At 40.3% G+C, this 20,106-nt stretch overlaps 1 protein-coding gene across 11 annotated transcripts in view; it reads left to right on the top strand.

Annotated features, from left to right (window-relative positions):
• The window catches only part of TPK1 (thiamin pyrophosphokinase 1), a 348,661-nt gene that overhangs the window by 288,744 nt on the left and 39,811 nt on the right, over positions 1–20,106 (top strand). The window contains exon 10 of one of the 11 annotated variants that reach the window (XM_042926955.1): positions 19,687–19,748. The exons of the other annotated variants lie outside the window; for them this stretch is intronic. Coding sequence (XP_042782889.1) covers positions 19,687–19,703 — 17 coding nt within the window. The 3' untranslated portion in view covers positions 19,704–19,748. The remainder of the gene's footprint in view (positions 1–19,686; positions 19,749–20,106) is intronic. 11 annotated transcript variants of the gene reach the window in all.

The raw sequence follows: 20,106 nt of genomic DNA, 5'->3' as shown, positions 1-20,106 counted from the left end.
AAGTTTGAAAACATAATTTATAAGAAAATTATTTTTAAAATATATAAAAGTAAAATCCATTCAAATTGGATCATGCGCGCGCACACACACACACACACACACACACACACACACACCAGAGCTCTATCCTAATTGGCTTTACAATTATATGTTTTGCTATTTTTTTCTCAGAAATATAAAAATATCCAGTGTCTAAGCATTTAAGACATAAGACATTGTCTTTCTCTCCCAAATATGTAATTTTTAAAAAATATTTATTTTGAGAGAGAGAGGGAGAGAGAGAATCCCAAGTAGGCTCCATGCTGTGAGTGCAGAACCCAACACAGGGCTCGATCTCATGAACTGTGAGATCATGACCTGAGCCGAAATCAAGAATTGGATGCTTAACCAACTGAACCACCCAGGTGCTCCCAAATAAGTAATTTTTAAAAATTCAAACTCTAAGAAACAGCAATTTAAATATCACTCATTTTGTAAAAATGTTTGTTTATTTTTGAGAGAGAGGGAGACACAGAATCTGAAGCAGGCTCCAGGCTCCTAGCTGTCAGCACAGAGCCCAATGTGGGGCTTGACCTCCTGGACCATGAGATCACGACCTTAGCCGAAGTCGAATGCTCAACCAACCAAGCCACCCAGGTGCCCCCAGTATCATTCATTTCCATAAGCCTGACTAGCATAGCCGTGATGTACGACTGATCTCAAAAACACTATCATCACTTAGAAGAGACACGATCTTGTATGTATATGAAGACTATAGGGTGTAGAAAATTCTGTTATGTGTTCCAGAAAATATGCAATAAGGAGTACATTTAGAAGATGGGGCCCCTGGGTGGCTCAGTCGGTTAAGCATCCAACTTCGGCTCAGGTCATGATCTTGCAGTTGGTGAGTTCGAGTCCCGCGTCAGGCTCTGTGCTGACCGCTCAGAGCCTGGAGCCTGCTTCAGATTCTGTGTCTCCCTCTCTCTCTGCCCCTCCCCTGTTCGCACTCTGTCTCTCTCAAAAATAAATAAACCTTAAAAAAATTAAAAGAAAAAAAAGGACATCTAGAAGAAATCACTGTCTTGCTCTGCAAAGACCACAATTCAGATTTGAGTTGAGCTGGGCCTTTATAGTTAGGTAAGAGGACTAGGGGGGAAAAAGGGAGGTAAGAAAGGAGAAAATGAACATTCCTGGCGGGAGGAAAAACATAAAAACACATGTGGAAGCAGGAACGAACATCGTGGCAGCCAGACAACCCACCTTCTCCCTCTGCTACTTAAAATACCCTGAAACCTAATTATCCTATTATTCAGGCTAAAGATAGGCCTCTCATAGCCTCCAGCAAAGCCACCTTTTATGCTGCCGCATAGAGAAAAGAACTGGGGAGAACAGAGGTTTCAGCCTTCTTTGCAGGTAGGAACACATTTGAGTGTGAGACAGGGAAGGGGCGAGAGTACTGACCTGAAAATAGCACTTTTGACCCTTGACCAAGGTTTCAGGTTTCTTGAGCGTGTTTTCAACCAGGATGCAAACAGCACCCTGAAGCATCTTAGCTGAAGAACAAGAGAAATTCAGTTAAATCCATTTGGGATAGCTTGAGAGTTAATACATTTTGTGCCTCCCCTCCCCCTCCCCTCCATACCTCATCCCTCCGTCCAGTGGGTTTAGTTAAAATTATACAATGGCAAAGGCTCAGTGTAATGTAAATTCCCCCACAAAGTTGTCACAGCTACATGAACACAACCCAGTAGCGGGTCCAGAAGTAGGTGAGCTAGGATTTTACCCTTTAGTGACATCACTCTGCTGTCACCCGGGTGTTATGTTATATAAATATTTCTTTTCAAACTAAAAGAAATTGTACAGAACAAAAGTTTGAGAGTTTAAGATCCTTAAATTAAGCTACATAACGTAGAAAGTATAACAGTGCGTTAACAAGGGGGCAAGAAGCGAACAGAAATCAATTCAGCATGTGTCTGACCAATGAGGTATGATTTGGAGTTAACACACACACACACACACACACACACACACACACACACACAGAGCCGTGACAGGAGAGGCTGGGAGAACTTTCCAGAACAGGAAAAAAGAAAGGTCATCAGTGTCCTGTCAGTGACCATCTTGGGTACTTTTAGAGTTGTTTGTGATGCTCCCAAAAAGACGTCATGGATGAAATGAGTATGTAGAAACTTTGAGGCTGATTGTAATCCTGAAAAGAGCCTGATGGAGAAACCCCACAGACAAAGCCTGGTTTGGAGGGTGTGGGGGGGTGAGCGGGAAAAGGGTCGAGGGACGTGGCGGGGAACTGTGTGTGCATTTGCGGGGAGGAAGCTGGATGGGTGTATAAAGCAGCTTTGCCTCTTTGTGTGATTCGGTAAATAAACAGAAAATATGCTTCAGAACCACAATGTCAGTTACTAGCTGCCCAAAGGATGTTTTCCTTTGCTGGTCTGAGGAAATGTGGCAGGTGATTAGCTCTGTGTTCTCACCGCTCTCCAGTCATTCCCCCCGCCCTCCTTCAGCCGTGATACGGGGGAGAGAGAGCATATATCGTTCCTGTAAATGAAACACGCACCAGGGCAGGCATACGCATTTGATAGTGTTAATCGCCCCGGATGTTTCTGTGTTAACTGACTTTGAACTGCTTATGGGTGGTAGTCGCCGCGGGCTGTGATTAGATAAATGGATGCAAATGGTAATTGTAACTGATGAATGATTGATGATGCCTTTATGTGTGTCTCATTCTGCACCCTTGGAAGCAGCCCCTGGCCTCCCAGAAATGTAGCCCGTAACCAGAGGATGATGATCAGTCTAAAACTTAGGCTCCAGTTGGTTTTCTTGGCAGGGTTGGGGTCGGGGGGAGGCGAGAGTGTGCAGCACAGCAGCTCTGGCATGTTCTGGGAAAACTGGGGCACTTTTCTCTGGCCTCTGTCTATCCCCAGTTTCACTACTTCATGTGCCAGATCACTGCAAGTTAGAGTAAGAGGGCCAGGGATGGGGTCTGGGTCTCAGCATGGGGACTTAGAAAATCTAGCCAGTACCGCATTGCTGATTTCTGAATTAAAGACATCCAGCACTAGACAGCTAGGCAGCCTGGGGTGGGTACTGAGCCTATAGCTCTTGGTTTAAGGATCACAGGCCTACATTAAATAATAATAATAAATATATGTACACATACACATATATTTAATTTAGTACAGCATTTCCTAAATTTTAGAACACATTAAATAGATCATCTGATGCTGTTCAGATACGATGGTGATTCTTGGCATCTCTCCAAACAGGGTGGGTGTGTGTGTGTGTGTGTGTGTGTGTGTGTGTGTGTGTGTATGTGTTGGGGGAAGACCTATTTTGATCATGTTTATTGAGTGTATTTGACTTTCTGAAGCAAAAACACGAGCAACATATACATCAGGGTGGAAAAAAACAGAAGCATGAACAGGAATTAAGTAAGGCTGCTGTGACATTCCAGTGGTACATCAGAAGTTTCATCAACATATTCAAGATTTCCTTTCTTTTTCCTCTCTGAATCCAGAGAATGAATCCTGTCTCTTTGGCCCATCTATCTGAACTCTTGTCCAACCCCAGAGATTGCAGCTGAAGTGAGGTTGTCAAGAATACAAACATGAACTGATGAAAAATTAGAATGTAGATTGCCAAGAAGCCGATTTATGAAATGAGGCTTACTGAGGACCTACTGCATATTCAGCACTGTTTTCTCTGCTGGTTCCCGGTATCTGGAAGCCAATCATCCTGGGCAGAAGGAAGGAAGTGGGGGGTTGGGGGGACCAGAGCAGAAGTAGGCCTGGAGCCCGAGGACCAGCGTCCGGTCACATCTCCTTCCTGGTGCAGTTTATATGACCTTGAAGAATCCTGTATTTCCAGCTTTTTCTAAGGTGAGAATCTTATTATTTTTCTTTTTTTCTTTCTTTTTTCTACTGTCAACTTTTTTCCACAAAGAGTTTGGCAGAACTTAACAATAAGTCGTCTAAAATAAAATGACAAAATAGAGGAAGAAGTCAAAACTCCAGTAGAAATCAGACGCAGATATGTAGGACAAAAAGCACATAATTTTAACAATGCAGGCATGTTGCAAAATTCAAAAAAGATAATATATGGAAATCTCTTTACACTTTTAAGGGTATTAACTGCATGGTATTTTGCATAGTTACAGATTCAGGGGCAAGAACTTGGAGCCAATAGACTCTTACTGTTTACAAAGTTTTGTCTTCGGTTGGTGGTATTGTTTTTTAAAGAATTGACCAATACCTCCTTACTAAAAGCGGACTTTGATTTGAGTGAAAATCCAAATCATCACTAAAGACAGGTAGAGAAGTGGACTCCATGGGCTCAAACCAAGGGTCACTGAAAGGCAGCAGGAAAGCAATAAAACCATCAGGAAGGAATGCACTAAACCGTTCTTGTCTGCTAACCACTTTTTAATTTTTCTTAAGCCTGGTCATTTCTTTTTTTAGTGGGTAGAAACACAGTTTGGCAAGAATCATAAGGAAACATGTGGTTTCCGTTTCCGACCAGAAGTCGGTAGATTCTTGTCTCCTCTGGTCCCTGTATGGCCTTTGCAGGGATGCTGACAACTTTGGCTTTTGTTGTGGGTAAGGTGGGAAGACCTGGTTTCTCCTCTGGCTTCCTGCACGACTTCCTCTTTATCTCTGATTCTCCATCCTTTGAACACGCCCTGCCCGTGCGTGGTTCTTGGGCCTTGATCCTGCTTAGTTATTCTCCGAGCTTCCTGGTGTTCAGTGTCTGGCATGCCCAGTGGTTATTGTTTTCAGTACTTCTGGTCCTTTCTCTCCTCCTCCTCTTGGGATTCCCATAATGCTTGCTACACCTTTCCTGCTTGGGTATTCAGCTTTCTGTTTTTTTTTTTTTTTTTTTCCTGTCCCTGTTTGCTTTGCTTTTCAGTATTGGAAGATTCTGGTAATATCTCCTCAAGCTCAGAGACTCTTTCCTCAGCCATGTCCAGTCCAGCAGTGTTGCCGTCAGAAGCCTCCGTTGTCGCTGCCACAGTGTTTTGACTTCCGCTACTTACTTTGGGTTCTTAGAATTTTTATCTCTCTCCGCACATGGCCCGTTTCTTCCTGCATGCTGTTGACTTTCTCCTTAGAGGTCTGAGGATATTAATCAAAGTTGTTTTAAATTCCTGCACCCCTACCATATTGAGCCTCGTTCTGATCCTTGCTCTGTCTCTTCAAACTATTTTTGTTTGGTTTTGGTTTTTTGCCTTTTAACATACCTTGTAATTTTTTCTTGATAGCTGGACCTGATATACTGGGTAAAAGGAGCTGCTGTAAATAGGCCTGTAAGGTGGTGGGGAGGTGTGGGAGGAGATGAACATTCTAGCGATTAGGTCTGTCAGTCTAGTCTGTCAGTGAGCCTGCGCCTCTGGACTGTGCACTCCACACACAGGCTCCTCAGGTGTTTCCCCCCTCTCCCCACTTTGGCGGGACAGGATGGCTGATGCGGGCTGGGGCTCGGGATTTCCCTTGCCTCCCGGTCACTTGGGCTCTGATGGTATCTCCACAGGCTAAGCTCTGGTTAAGTACTTCCTCCTGAGGGCAGGCCTGTTGAAGAGAAAAAACAGTGCGCCGCTGTATTTCAAAATGGCCCGTTTTCCCTTCCCCCTGCCAGAAGCACAGCGGGACTTTTCTCTGGTATCGACTGTGGGAATCTGGTCAAGCTCCTGGAAGTGAAACTCCCAGAAAATACGGTGACTCCCCATGACTGGGTCGCCCTGGAGAGTTTTCATCCCTCAGCCTTGTCCACACTGAGGCTCCAGCAGTTCATCTGATATAGTTCAGGTTTTCTTATGAGGCACTGGCCCCCACGGAGGTGTGGGCTTGAAGGTTCCGCCCTGGTGAGATCGGATTCTCTGTGTTCACCCATTGGTCTCAATTTGGGAGCAGCAGTTTACCCTTTGACCTCCCTTCCCTTAAGGATCTGAGAAGCGTTGTTGCTTTTCCAGTTCATCTTTCTACTTTTTGGGACAGAGTTGAATCGGAGGATTTTAAGCAAAGGAACAACCTATCTGACTGACATTTTACAAGGAATACTCGGGCTGCCATATTGTGAAAAGACTACAAGTCAGCAAAGGCCAGTGTGTCAGGCCTCCGCTGTGTCTAGACCTGTTGAATTATTGAAACATCATTATACTTGTACAAACTGCAGCTCACTGTTCTGAGATGTGAGGGATAATGGGATAATGGGAGTTTCTAGGCCATCTGTGGCTATGAGGTTCATCAGGACATCTTGCATGGAGTTCAAGGGAACCTTGGGAAGTCTGAGCACAGGTGTCTCTAGATGGACATATGGGGGTTGGGGAAGCATTAATAAGATGCTGAAAAATGCTGGGTTTTATTCTAAATCTCACCTTTTTTTATAAGACAAACATCATTCAGCAGTTGCCGAGTTAGGTAGTCAATTTTTTTTAAGTTTATTTGTTTATTTTGAGAGAGCAAGCGAGCGGGGGAGGGGCAGAGAGAGAGGGAGAGACAGAATCCCAAGCAGGCTCCACACCCTCAGTGCAGAGCCCAGTGCAGGACTTGAACCACAAACCATGAGATCATGATTTGGGCTGAAATCAAGAATTGGATGCTTAGCTGAGCCACTTAGGCACCCTGCAAGCCTCTTAATTCATTTTTAAATGTCATTGATGATCAAAAGAAATCTTAAGGTTGATTTGGGGTATAAAATTAGTGCCTCACTCTGAATCAGAACAGAGCCCTGTGACTTCAGTTCACACAGTCGTTCTGGACTCCGGCTCCTTCCACCTGCCACTCTACCATTCCTGGGTGCGGCTTTGACGTGCTGGTACCCCAGGCGGCTAGCACTGTGTCCCGTTAGTGTGCCAGGCCAGCAAGGTAGAAGTAAAGGAGCAAAGGCATCGGCTGTCTTTTTAAGGAAACATCCCTTAAGTTGCTACAAAACCTCTGCATGGATGTTTTTGCAAGAGAGTCTGAGAAATGTCATCTCTGTTAGCGAGAGCTGTGAATCCAGATAAAAATCAGCGGTTCTTTTATTCTGGATGAAGACAAAAACGTGTATCGGGACAATAAGCGGTTTCCACCCAGCCTCTGAATGACGCGGGGAATAGACGTTTGCTTGTTGTTAACCTGGGTCAAGACAAGAAATGTGGAAGACCGTTGGGTAGTTGCTGAATTGAACTTACAGTTTGGCTCCGCGTATTTTCCTATAGGCAACTTTCCCTGGGCCACTTGAGCCATTTATTTTTAAATCCATCCTCTATTTAAACTGCTGGAGTTCACACAGATTCTATAACTCAACCCCAGACGGCTGTTTCCGACCAGACTTGGGACCATCCAGATCCATAGTCTCGGGGGTTGTATTCTGTTCCACAGGAGACCTACCACTGTGCGATGAGAGGAAGGTGGTGTAGGAAGGAGTGGGGACGCGAAAAGAAAGAGAAAGGAAGGAAAGAAAAGGATTCCTACAGAGTCATTGTATACATAGGATGAAAGTAGGAAAGCGAGGATTCTCCAAACCCCGAGAGCCAGGTGAAGCCCTGGTGACATGAATTGGATTCTCAGCTCCCCGTATGTTTTGCAAAAGTAAAGGGAAGATGGGTGGGAGGGAATTGAGCCGTCTGCATAAGAGCCTAATAATCTGGCTGGATATTGTGAGTCACCCGCTCATTACTCAGAAACCCCTGTCAGGCTCTGTCAGATGTCTACTCACACTTTTTTTCCCCTTCCCACTTATTTGGGGTCTTTTCTTCCCTGTTTAGTTTAAATATGAAGAAAAGACTGGGGGCAGACAGGTTTCTCTTGTACCCTGAGTCAGGATGTCCGTCCCGTCCGAATGCGAAAACTCCAGTAAGGGAGACGGACCCTTGGTCGGCAGTTCAGGCACGGGTTCGGGGTTCACGGCCCAGAGCCCCACAACCCTCTGTCATCTGTGGCGGATGACCTGACAGCTACTCTGCAGAACTAGGAGAAGCAAACTCAACTTGGGAAGAATAAACGCAAAATATGTAAATGAACTGGAAACCAAATGCTGTTTCGTTTCGACACTTAGTAAGAAAAAATGCTCACCTACCTGGGTTTGAATTTGGGCCGTCTCCATCACGTGCGTGTGTGTGTTACGCTGGATGGAGCTCCAGACGGCTCCGTTTCTTTCCAGTCTTTGTTCCGCGGCTACTAGAGCAAGAGTCACAGCCTAATAGGTTCAAGAAGTGAGGGACGTTTTCTATCTTCTCTACTTGTTGCGAGGAAAACCACTTACAATGTGGACTGAAGAATATATTTACATTCTTCCAGCCACCTGCTACATTTTTGTCTCTTTTTTTTAACCTTGCTACCACCTTTTTTATCTCTTTTTGTTTCAGTTTATTATCGCAATTCATAAAAGAGTATGCGGAGCTTGGCTGATCTGATAACTAATTCAGAAAACAGTGTCAGCCTATCGTGAAGAAATTACCCGAAAAGAATCTTGAAAACTAGAACCGTGCCTTTTGCATTCTTGTCCCTGCTCAGCTGCGTTCAGCATGGGCTTCCGCTGGTCTAGCCTGGATCTGTACGTAGCTGTGATGGTTTTTTCTGCTTGTATCTAGGAGCATAATATATTACTTAACAAAGTAGCTTCTAAGTATAAAGGCCTTGATTAAAAGAATATAATCATTTCGCCTACAAAACCACCGTACCCACATTTCCACCACATCCCCGCCCCTTCAGGATTCTGAAGGTGACACTCTTTTTACTGTGGGTGGGACAGGTGAGCCAACAGACCCTTAGAGTCACTTTTATAATTTGTCATTAAAATTTCTGTCTATGTGAGCCCAGCTCTGGAATAACCATCCAGTGATTACAGTCTGATTATTTCAAAGGCTGTTTTAAAGAATTTAAAAATGTATCTATCAAAGGATGTTTAGGAAGATTAACTTCCAATTTAAAGTAAATGAAGAATGGCTTTGGGAAAGGATGCAGAAATCCCAGGGGCCTAAGGGAAACACGGAAAGGAAGGAATGCACTTCTTTTTCAGGCCCTTGTTCCTTTGAATTTTAAACTGGTCTGAATTCTGTTGCTGTTTTCAGCTATCACGTTGATCTAGGAGAAGCAAATGGGGCACTTTAGAGTCTCATTCCAGACCGGAACTGCCTCTAGATTGATTGGTAACAATGGCAAGGTGGCTGAAGAGAAGGAACTGAGTGCCTTTGTTTCTTCCTGACCACAGGTGTGTCTGTCCATTTAGTCTGTGCCAAGTACAGAAATAGCAGGTGCACACGGTTGAGGGATGTCGTGACCGGAGTTTTGTGCTTCTAGGAAGGCCAGGAACACTCCCTCCTGCCCCGGTTAGCACCACGGGATTGTCACTTATTCTCCCAACTCTGCCTCTGGAGATCCACTCATTCTGACATTTCAGCTCAAGTCAGTGAACAAATGTATTTTGAATCCAACCCTTATGTACAGCCCTGAGAATTGTAAAGGATTCAGAAATTAATGAAGGTGGTCCTATCCAGGAATTTCCAATCCAGGGGATGGGCACACATATTTTGTAAGAACGTATGTTGCATGGTTTCTAACTTCAAACCAAAAATAAGAACTAAAACCAAACATAGAAGTAAACAAAATTAATTGCAAACTTAAAAAAAGAGGGTAAAAAGTATATATATACTGACTACAAGAGATCCATTTAAAGTGAAGTGACATAGAAAGGTTAAATGTAAACCAGGTTAAAAGCACTAACAAGAATAAAGCTGTTGTTGAAATTCCTATTAGGTATAGTTGGATTCAAGATAAACTATGTCGAGAGAGATGGATGAGGAATTTATAATATTTAAGGGCATAATTAGGGCATAAGTATATACACAAATACCACTGCACCAAAATCCATACGCATATATTATATGAAAGTGAAAGAAACTGACAGAAACACAATGGTGATTAGAGGCTTTAATTAACCTCTGTCAGCTGTGACAGATCAAGAAAGCAAGCAAAAAGAGGTGTAAAAGATATGAATTATAATTAGTAAGATTTACATAACAGATTGATATATGTTTATTTGTATGTATATGAAATACAAACACAGCTTATAAGCGTATGACTAAAATAATGGTAACAGAACTACTTTTTAAACCACTTTGGAAGTTCACAAAATTAAATGCCAAAAAATTTCCATTTTTGTCCCTGAAATAAAATTATACATTCTACATTCTGAAACAATACAATAAAACTACAATTTATAAGAATTCATTAATTCATAACAACACATTATGGTAAGTAAAAATGTACTCTTTAACAACTCTTGAGTCAAGAAGAATATTTATACATTATAAGAATTGAAAAAAATCCCCTGCATACCACAGGCTACAGTAAAGTTTGCTTAGGAAAATATATAGCTTTTAACACTTGCATTCTAAAAATGAATTTGTTTTCGTGGTGTCTGGGTGGCTCTGTCGGTTAAGCGTCCGACTTCAGCTCAGGTCATGATCTCGCAGTCCGTGAGTTCAAACCCTGCATCAGGCTCTGTGCTGACAGCTCGGAGCCTGGAGCCTGCTTCAGATTCTGTGTCTCCCTCTCTCTCTGCCCCTCCCCTGCTCATGCTGTGTCTCTCTCTCTCAAAAATGAATAAATATTAATTTTAAAAAATTAAAAAAATAAAAATGAATTTGTTTCTAACTCAAGAAGCTACAAATAGAATAATACAGTGTACCTAAGGAAGTCAAATGCAGGAAATAAAAACTATCAAAGGAGAGATTAAAAATGACAGAATTGTTCAGGTAGTCAAAAAGCTGGTTCTTAAAAATAGAGAACAAGAAACCCCGAGCCCGTGGACCATCAGAAAACAAAAGGAGAAAGCACAAAAAGTAATAGAAATGTAAAAGGACAACCATAGTTACAGTAGAGATTAAATGAAACAAGTAATGTGCAAGCATCTACCAGGTACATTGAAAGCTGTATTTATTGCAGCAAGAATATGGCCCTGTGGGGCAGGCCCAGAGTCCTTTATTGAGAGCAGAGTTGAGAAGGAAATGTAGATTTACACCTGCTGAGATTGTGAAACATCCCAAAAAGAATAGGACACTAGGTTTTTAAACGTCTGATTAGATCTTAGAATAATTTCCCTTCCCATCTCTCTTGAAATGGCTACTCTCTCATGAGGGAGAAAGCTGCTCATTGAGAAACCATTTTTCATTTGGAAGGTAAATTTTAAAGCCGGATATAAAACTGCACATGCTATGACTGGACTGTGCAAAACAAAAAATCACATCCGTGCATGAAGATCGAAAGTGGGAAAATATCTAAGATTATGAGTGATTTTTCTTATTTTCAGCCTTTCCAAAATACTGTTCGTGTAACAGAAACGCAGGACACAATAAGGTGTCTCCTGTATAGGAGCCCAAATTTTGAACACTTCTCCGCTTTGTCCTAGTAAAGTGACAAAGTGCATTCTCCTCAGCATTAGCGAATTGTAGCTGCTGTCAAGTGACTCCTTCATAAGCCACCCAAGTCAGCCATTTCCTTAGTTGAATGCATACTCTTGGGTTGTTATTCTTTACCGACTGCTAGGGCAGTCCTCAGCCTCACAGGAGGGCAGTTCAGGTGAGAAATCAGCAGTTCAAACTCCATTCATATATTTTGTGGGAAACAGAGCGCATTTCCTAGTAAACTGAAAGACTCTAACTAGCGGAGTAATTCCAGCATTCTTTCTTGAATTCCCTTGAGGTAGAATGGACCGGACGACCACTCTGGGCACTCCACTAGAGGTGATAGATACTGGGAATGAATCTGATCTTGGACTTTCAGGGGTATTAGTTGGGATGACTGTTGGATGCTTCAGTCTCTGGCACAGCGTGCAGGGAAGCAAGCATTCTATCATATATCCAAGACTGTCTTAGCCTTTTCATAAATAAAATGATTCATTTTGCAGCTGGCAACTAAATTGCTCATTTTAAAATGTCTTGGGAATTTGTTGAGGTTGGCAGCCGTACTACTTATCTGAAGATGCCACGGAAAATTCTCATTTGCTGCCAATCCTGTGTTTTTGTGAGCGAGAGTTATCTATTTTGTGATAGAAAGGAGGAAATATTGCCCTAAGTTTTGGTTATATTTAGTGTGTCATTATAACTTTTGGTCTTATTAATACTTAGATGATTTTGGATAGAGTACTCTCAGAATATTTTTGCACATCATTAAAAATTATATATCATGTCAGGAATTGGATGAATTGATGACAACTTGGATAAAATATGACCTACTTTGCATATATATAAATATTTCAAATACTGTATTCAGGGAGAAAAGTGTAGCATTTTTTTCCTGTTTCTTTACAGTTACTTGTACTTAGAAGGACAGTCACGAACTTAAGGCAGCACTGCTTTAGTTTATACCATTAGTAATTACCACAAAATCTCTTCATCCAGGATAAAATATTACATTGCATCACTTAAAGAAAAACCTACTACTCTATCACTGTCTTCCACCTCACAAATAAAATCTTCAGAAATCTTCTCTTCTGGTTTCCATGCCACTTACCATCCTTGTCATTGATTATGAACTCCTACAAAATAAATATAAAATTTTAAATCATCATTAAAAGTTACCTTTGCAACCACTATTTGGTCAAAGTAATGAAACATAGAAAATGAAGTCCCATCATGATCTAACTGCCATAGGTTATTGCTTCTGAAAATTTGGTATTTCTCTTCCTGGAATTGTATGCCTTCATTATTGTTACTGTTTGTGTGTGTGTGTGTGTGTGTGTGTGTGTGTGTGTGTGTGTGTGTGTATGATACATTGTGAAAGGTTATTTCTCTCTTGCAGCTTTTAAGATTTTCCTTTGGGCATTGTCTTTCTTCGTTTTGATCGTGAAGTGTCTGTGTGAGTCTCTTTGATTTCATCCTACTTAGAATCCCCTGAGCTTCTTGGATGTCTATATGTATATTTTTAACTAAAAAAATGTTCATAATACATATACTCTTTTATACATGCTTTTTTGACTGAAAACATGTGATGTATTCTTAAATATACTGCCCTATGTTACAAAAAGAGAGCCAACAAATTGGTTTAGTGCACACATAGTATGATGTTGTTTAGAGCCACCATGATATATTAAACTAATTCCAGTTTGAAATATACGTGGATTATGTTTAGATTTTTTTTATTATTATTACAGTGTTGTAGTCACAACCTTTGTACATGTATTTGTGTGAACAGTCAAGAGAACTCCATGTCCAGAAGTGAGATGGTTGGATCATGGGATATATCTACATTTATATTCATATAGATATTGATACACACTTGCCAAAATGAATTTTCTTTGTCAATCTAGTGGAGGAAATTGTCGTTTTAATTATTTGGGAAATTATTACTTAATTATCAGGGAAATAGGGCATCTTTTCTTATAAGGTGTAAAAAATTTTTTCATTGCCTGCTCATTGTCTTTGCCCCTTTTTTTGTTGGATTGTTCATCTCAGTTGTGTGAACAGACTTCTCTTAGGGATATTGAACTTCCATGGAGTGTAAATTTATTTGTAGTTTGTGTTCTGACATGGTGCACTTATGTGCTCATTTTACCCCAGAAAGTTTTGAATCATTTAAAGAAATTTTTTGAAATGCACAAATGTAGAAAAATAATTCTCACATTTCTACCATTCAGAATTCACAGTTCTTTAAGTTTTAGTTTCGTTTGTTTTAACTTAAATAAAACATTTCATACATTTCCAAGAAAAGCTAGTCCTCCTGACCACCACCCCAGACCTCATTTATCTATCTTCTTGAGTGGTAAAATGCGCTCCATAAGCCTCTGAAACTTGTTACGTACTTGTGAATGCTTGCATGTGTTTTTATACATAAAGTGTCTCTTGTAAATGAGGGCAAGTGTTATATAATATTCAGACTTTTATTACTGAACAGCTTGTTTTTGAGATTGATTCTTTTAGATATATATAAATTTAGCTAAAGATGTTTAATTTTTAAGCACCCAAATTTAGTAGTCTTGAATGTCTTATCTGTAATAGACTTTCTTCCTGTCAAAGTATAAAATTATCCGAGTTTCTTCTTTTTTTCCCTATTTTTTGTTCTCATTTAAAATTTTGATGTGAATCATTTGAAATTCATTTGAGGGTTAGCAGTAATGTAGGTAGGGAACTGATGTCATTTTCTCCTCCAAAGTGCTGGCTGGTTTGCCTCCAGCTCATTCATAGTTCATCATGTGCTTACCAATTGAAAACATTGCCTTTATCAAGTATACAGTATCCAAGTACATATGATCAGGCTCTGAGATTTTTCTATGCGGTTTTTCCTGTCCCTATACTGTTTTTGGTAAGCATAGCTCATTCTTCCACACACTTCCCTTGCTGTGCTAGTTACGCTTTAAATGAGCTTTAGAATTGTTTTATCATGTTCCTAAAAGAAAATCTTATTTTTATTACAATTTCACTGAATTTATAACTATGATTAAGGGAATTTTTCATACTTTTAATTTGTTCTCCATGCACATATTCATTTATTTGCATGTTCTTTCATGCCCCTTTGGTAAAATTTTATAGCTTCCTTCATATAAGTTCAGTAAATTTCTTCCCAAGCTCATGTATAAAAATTTTTGGTTGCAGTTGAGTGTAAAATCTTAGCTTTCATTGTATTTTCATATTTTCTGTCTTGGTAATATTTGTATATTATTTAACTTTATCAAACACTCCAGTTGTTTCCAGTAGTTTTTAGTTGATTATCATAGGTTGTATAGGTTTGCCGTCCATATATCTTCTTTGGTAAATAGTGTTATTTCAAATCAGTGGTTCGCATCTGGGGCAGTTTTGCTTCCCATGGGACCACTGGCAGCATCTTGAGACCTTTTAGGTTGTCACTGCTAAGGTGTTGACCTCTACTGGGCAAGACTAGAGAGGCTGCTAAACACCCTGCACGTAAAACTCAGCCTTCAGTGTGTGATCAGTATCCAACCCAAAATGTCTGTAAATACCAAACCAGAAAAAACCATGGTTCAAATCTTTGGCCTATTTTTTATTGGATTGTTGGTCTTGATATTAGTGAGCTATGGGAGCTTTTTATGTATATTCTAGATATGCGTCCCCTTTTTGGATATCTGTTTTGCAAACACTGTCCTGTCTGTGTCTACCTTTTCATTTCCTTAGCAGTCTCTGATGAAGATAAAAAGTTTCACATTTTAGTGAAATCAAATTTAGGGGCACCTGGGTGGCTCAGTCAGTTAAGTGTCCAACTTCAGCTCAGGTCATGATCTCACAGTTCATGGGTTCCAGCCCTGTGTTGGGCTCTGTGCTGACAGCTCAGAGCCTGGAGCCTGCTTCAGATTCTGTGTCTCCCCCTCTCTGTTTGCCCCTCTCCTGCTTTTGCTCTGTCCCTCAAAAATAAATAAACATTTTTAAAAAGAAATCAAATACATTGATTTTTATTTTATAATTCATGCTTTTTGTATCTTATTCAAGAAATCTTTGCCTAACCCAAGGTCAGTAAAATGTTTTCTTGTATTATTGTCTAAGTTTCATAGATTTTGCTCTTATATTTAGATCCATGATTCATCTTGAGTTAATTTTTGTAAATGATGAGTTAAGGCTTGAGGTTCATATTTTTGCAGATGGTTGTCCTATGTTTCTAACGTCATGTATTGAAATACCCCCCCCCCCCCACCAAGTGGATTGCCTTGAAATCTTTGTCGAAATCAATTGTTCATATATGTGTGGGGTTGTTTCTGGACTCCCCATTCTGTTCCGCTGATCTCTATGAGTAACTGTCTTCTGTTACTATAGTGTCTCAGTTATTCTAGCTTTATAATTAGTCTTAGAATCAGGTTGTGTAAATACTCTAACTTTGATCTTTTTAACAGTATTGAATCTTCTGGCCCAAGAACACCGAATAATTCTCCATTTGTTTAGGACCTAATTTCTCTCAGCAATGTTTTATAATTTTTGTTGACATCTCCTGTAATCTTTTATCAGATTTATCACTATTTTTCTTCAAGTAATATTAAATAATAACATGTTTTGAAGTTTTAATATTAGTACTATATTAGCTTACATCAAAAAAAGGATTTTTTTTCCTGTCTTTTCTCTTTTTTTTAAGATTTAGAGTAACAAATGGAGATGTTGTGCATAAAATGCTTTCCTCCTTAACTCTTAGTCAAATGCTATTCATCCATTTGAGATTCTACAGGGGAAGGACCTTTCCTCCACCCTCCTAGGTTCTGTGGCAGGCTGAGAATTAAAATGACAGAAGACAGATGAACAAGAAAAAAGCATACAGATTTTAGGTGATGTCAGTTTTTTATGTGCACATGGAAGCTTTCCTATAAAAAAAAAAATGAAGACCCAAAGAAATACGTAGGCCTGAGAGTCTATATACCATTTTAACAAAGAACAATAAATTGTGGAGGCTTGTCAAGACAAAGGGAAAAGGCGTTTGGGCTAAGGGCAGTAAATTGTGGGAGAGTGACTAGGAAATATATGGAGGGAAACTAGTGGAAGAAAAGGGTTATTTTATTAGGTCTGTTTATACAGATTTGTCTTGGCATCAACTTCTTGGCTCCAGTAGTAGGAATGTTCTCTTCACGGTGCAGGGAGAGCCCCTGACTCATGGGAAATGTACGCCCTGCTTTCAGGTACAAAGCCAGAGGTCAGAGAGCCCTTCCTGCACCTGCTATTTCTTAAGTACCTTCAGCTCAAAATAATCCGTGTGTCAGAGTGGCCTGTTTTGGGTGACATGTTCTGATTTCCTTCAAGTTGTGGCTCTTCTCCATGTCTCTAGATGCAGTTTTCCTACAAAATGCCAATATAGTAAATGTTAGAGCAATTATTCTCTCTTCAGTTAATTTGATAAACACTAACTTCCACTCGTCTTTATTTATTTATATTGGGCTATTACCGAATTTAATTAAATCTCTTATGAAATTGACCTTATTTTACCTTCAACATTTCATGCATCTTGAGGCTTCTCTTGATAGCACATGGCACGATGCCTTACACACCTCATGCATAGGGCATGGAACTCGGTCACTGACACTTGAGTGCCGAAAGACTGCTTTCCATAAGAAACCTTAAAATAGAATTATTTCACTGAGGTAGGATATTTTAGGATAAACATTGCTTATAGGATATTTTAGGATAAACATTGCTTATAATGTTCTTGGCTAGCTTATTGATGATCTGACAATTCACTGACAATTAATTATTAAATCACTGTTTCTCTAAAATACGTGTCTGACAGTCATTTCCTTTGGAGAAACAGAAGGATATGGTGAAATAACATCAAAATGATAAATCACGGCAAGACTGGTAACATTCTTTTTCAACAGACTGAATATAAAGGTGCCTGGAATTTATTTTCTGCGGCTTTAAACTCGTACCAGGTGTGATGAAACATAAAAGCTGTGCATCTCAGTCACTTCACATAGATATGGTACTTACCCTAAAATGGACTCTTGCAATTAAAGTTCTGGTGTGCTTTATACCAGAAAGAATGTTGCTGCTAGTAGGGGAAGGCACTAGAATCCTACTGAGGAACAAAAAACTTAGACGCAGAGGAACCATCTTGACAAAGAAAAAACCTGTACATACTCGTTTTAACACTCAGATAATAGAGCATTTTAAATTAAGAGCCAGAAAGTGAGCGCGACAGTTAAGCTGGGCAGACCAACCTCCAGGAAAGCCTGCACTCACTGGGGGCTTCTCCTGTCGGACACCATCATCCACCAGTGGGCACACGCTGAGCGGTGACTGGGATACAGGTATTTGTAGGTCTGGACCTAGATGCAGGTGTACAGAAGGATGTACACATATGTGCCCATTTAACAAAGTTTATACTAGGGAAATCAGTCAAAGATTGAGGGCAAAATTTAAGTAGGGGGGAAGAAAAGAATAGAAAGTTATAATGGACCATCCCCGTAAGAGCATCAGGTTTTGTTTGTTTGTTTGTTTGTTTGTTTTTGTTTTTGTTTTTATCAGTTGCTGATGAAGCCATCTAGCTCCTTCCCTGCCAGTTGGACTGGACTCCCTTGCCAGGAGCAGGCAAAGGTAGCACTTGAGAGGGAGTCCTCGGGTGGCCTAAGAAATGGTACTTAGTGCCTGAGGAAGACTTTGGCTTCTAGTGTAAAAATGCTGGTCAAACTAACAACTGCACCAAAAGACTACAAGTTTGTCTCCCCAGAGCAGGAGAAACTCAGTTGGCCTGACAAACTGAAGTTGTTGGTATTAATAAGGAACAGGAAAAAGTAGTGATATTTCACATCTGAAAATAATTCATTGATTTATCAGCACTCTGAAAAGCCTTTCAATAAACAAAGCGTATTATTAGAGATGGTGCTTTATCACAGCCAGAAAGACTTGACATACCTTTTATTCTCCACTTCTTATGATGTTATATATTATATTCTAAAGCATGCCTTAAATAATGATTTTTAAAATAAGCTCATTTAGAAATTATGCTGGTGACATAGTAATGTTTTATAGGTTAGACTTTTTTTCTCCCCCTCTTCATCAAAAAGTACAAACTCTTACAGTGCTACACTGATGAAGAATTGGTTGGTACCAGCCTCACAGCTGCTGTCTGAAGTAAAGGCAGGGCATGTGGAAAAATCAACAGCCCATCCCAAGTCCTCAGTAATAAGTGTTTCATCAGCAGAGGATGAATTGTGAGTGGATCACACAACAGTGGAACACTACCTTTGTGTCTTACTAGCACTGTTCTAGAGGATGATCGATATTTGCAGAGCTTTGGGGCTCAGTGAAACATCTTTTTAGGTAATAGTTTTAAAAGTCACTTTTGGGTTTCACTCCTACATCACAAAGTAAATATTCTGAACCAGTCTTCTCACAAGTAGCTTAGATTATTTTTCTCCAAGGGCATTTATGGCATCCTTTTATTTTAGTTGATATTTTTCTGCCTGTTTTTACTGACTTTACATACTCTTAGCTTATTCTCATCCCTTTAGCCATTTGCCTCATATTATCTACCAAGTTGTAGCTGTTGTCCACGTCTGTAAACTTATGGGCCTGTTTTCCAGATTATTTGTGAAGTAAACAAACATCCTGACAATCAACCATTCATACCTTTTGCTGGGAGAACTGATCCCTTCTCTCTTCTAATGGAAGACCCAAGCTAATTTCCTGTTGAAGACCAAAGTCTTTATCCTGTCCCAAAGACACCAAACCCTACTCCCACCCAATTCTAGGAAGACCCAAGCTAATTTCCTGTTGAAGACCAAAGTCTTTATCCCAACTGCACACCAAACCCTACTCCTACCCAATTCTATGGTGAACCCAGAATGTTGTGGCCAACCAAAACAGAACAGCGGAAAACACTTCTTTGTAGAACCTTCACAACGGTCTTAAGAAAACCACCACACACACACATACACATACACATATGTGAGTTTAACTGCTTCTCTCCTTACATTTCCTTTTCTGAGCCCTCAAAGAACTCAAGAATTTTAGTCAGGTATTTCTGTTTTGAGTCTGATTTATGAACTCTTCCTTGTCTGGCCAGGTGCCGGCCATATTCCACAATTCATAATCTGTCAACAGGAGTAATGGCCCATTTCCAAAGGTGAAGCGTAACATTTCTTTCTGCATGCATCCGATAAACAGATTGTGTGGCTGCTCAGTGATCTATCTGGAGTGGGCTGAAGAGCACATTAACCTTTCGGTACACCCCCATTTTCACTGTGGTTCTTTTCTTTTATGCTCTTCATTTTTCTTCATAAAAGGCGGACCTGATGAATAACACAACATCCAATCACTAGGGAGCAGATTGCCCGGAATCTGGAAGGTGAGTGGGCCGTGGTACCCAGTAAATTTCAAAGCATCTCAACCTTCAAACCTTTGCATAAAATGCCATTCGATGGGGTATAAAGTTTCAGTTACGCAAGATGAGGAAGTTCTAGAGATCTGCCGTCCATCGTGCCTACAGTTACGCACTGTGCATTTAGAATTAACGGTACTGCATTGTGCATTTAAAATTTTGTTAAGAGGACAGGTCTCATGTTAAGTGTTCTTGGCACAATAAAAAGGAAGGAAGAAAAGAAAGCCATTGAGATTAAGAGGAGAATTTGGTTCGGTTTTGTTCTGGTTTGATTCCTCCATAGTGTGAGCTTCTTCTGTAACACTTGATGGGGAGGAATCCCGTG

The sequence above is a fragment of the Panthera leo genome, chromosome A2 (assembly GCF_018350215.1).
Source record: "Panthera leo isolate Ple1 chromosome A2, P.leo_Ple1_pat1.1, whole genome shotgun sequence".
Classification (NCBI taxonomy): domain Eukaryota; kingdom Metazoa; phylum Chordata; class Mammalia; order Carnivora; family Felidae; genus Panthera; species Panthera leo.
Note: the sequence above shows the minus strand (reverse complement) of the source record. Positions and strands in the feature narration are given on the sequence as shown.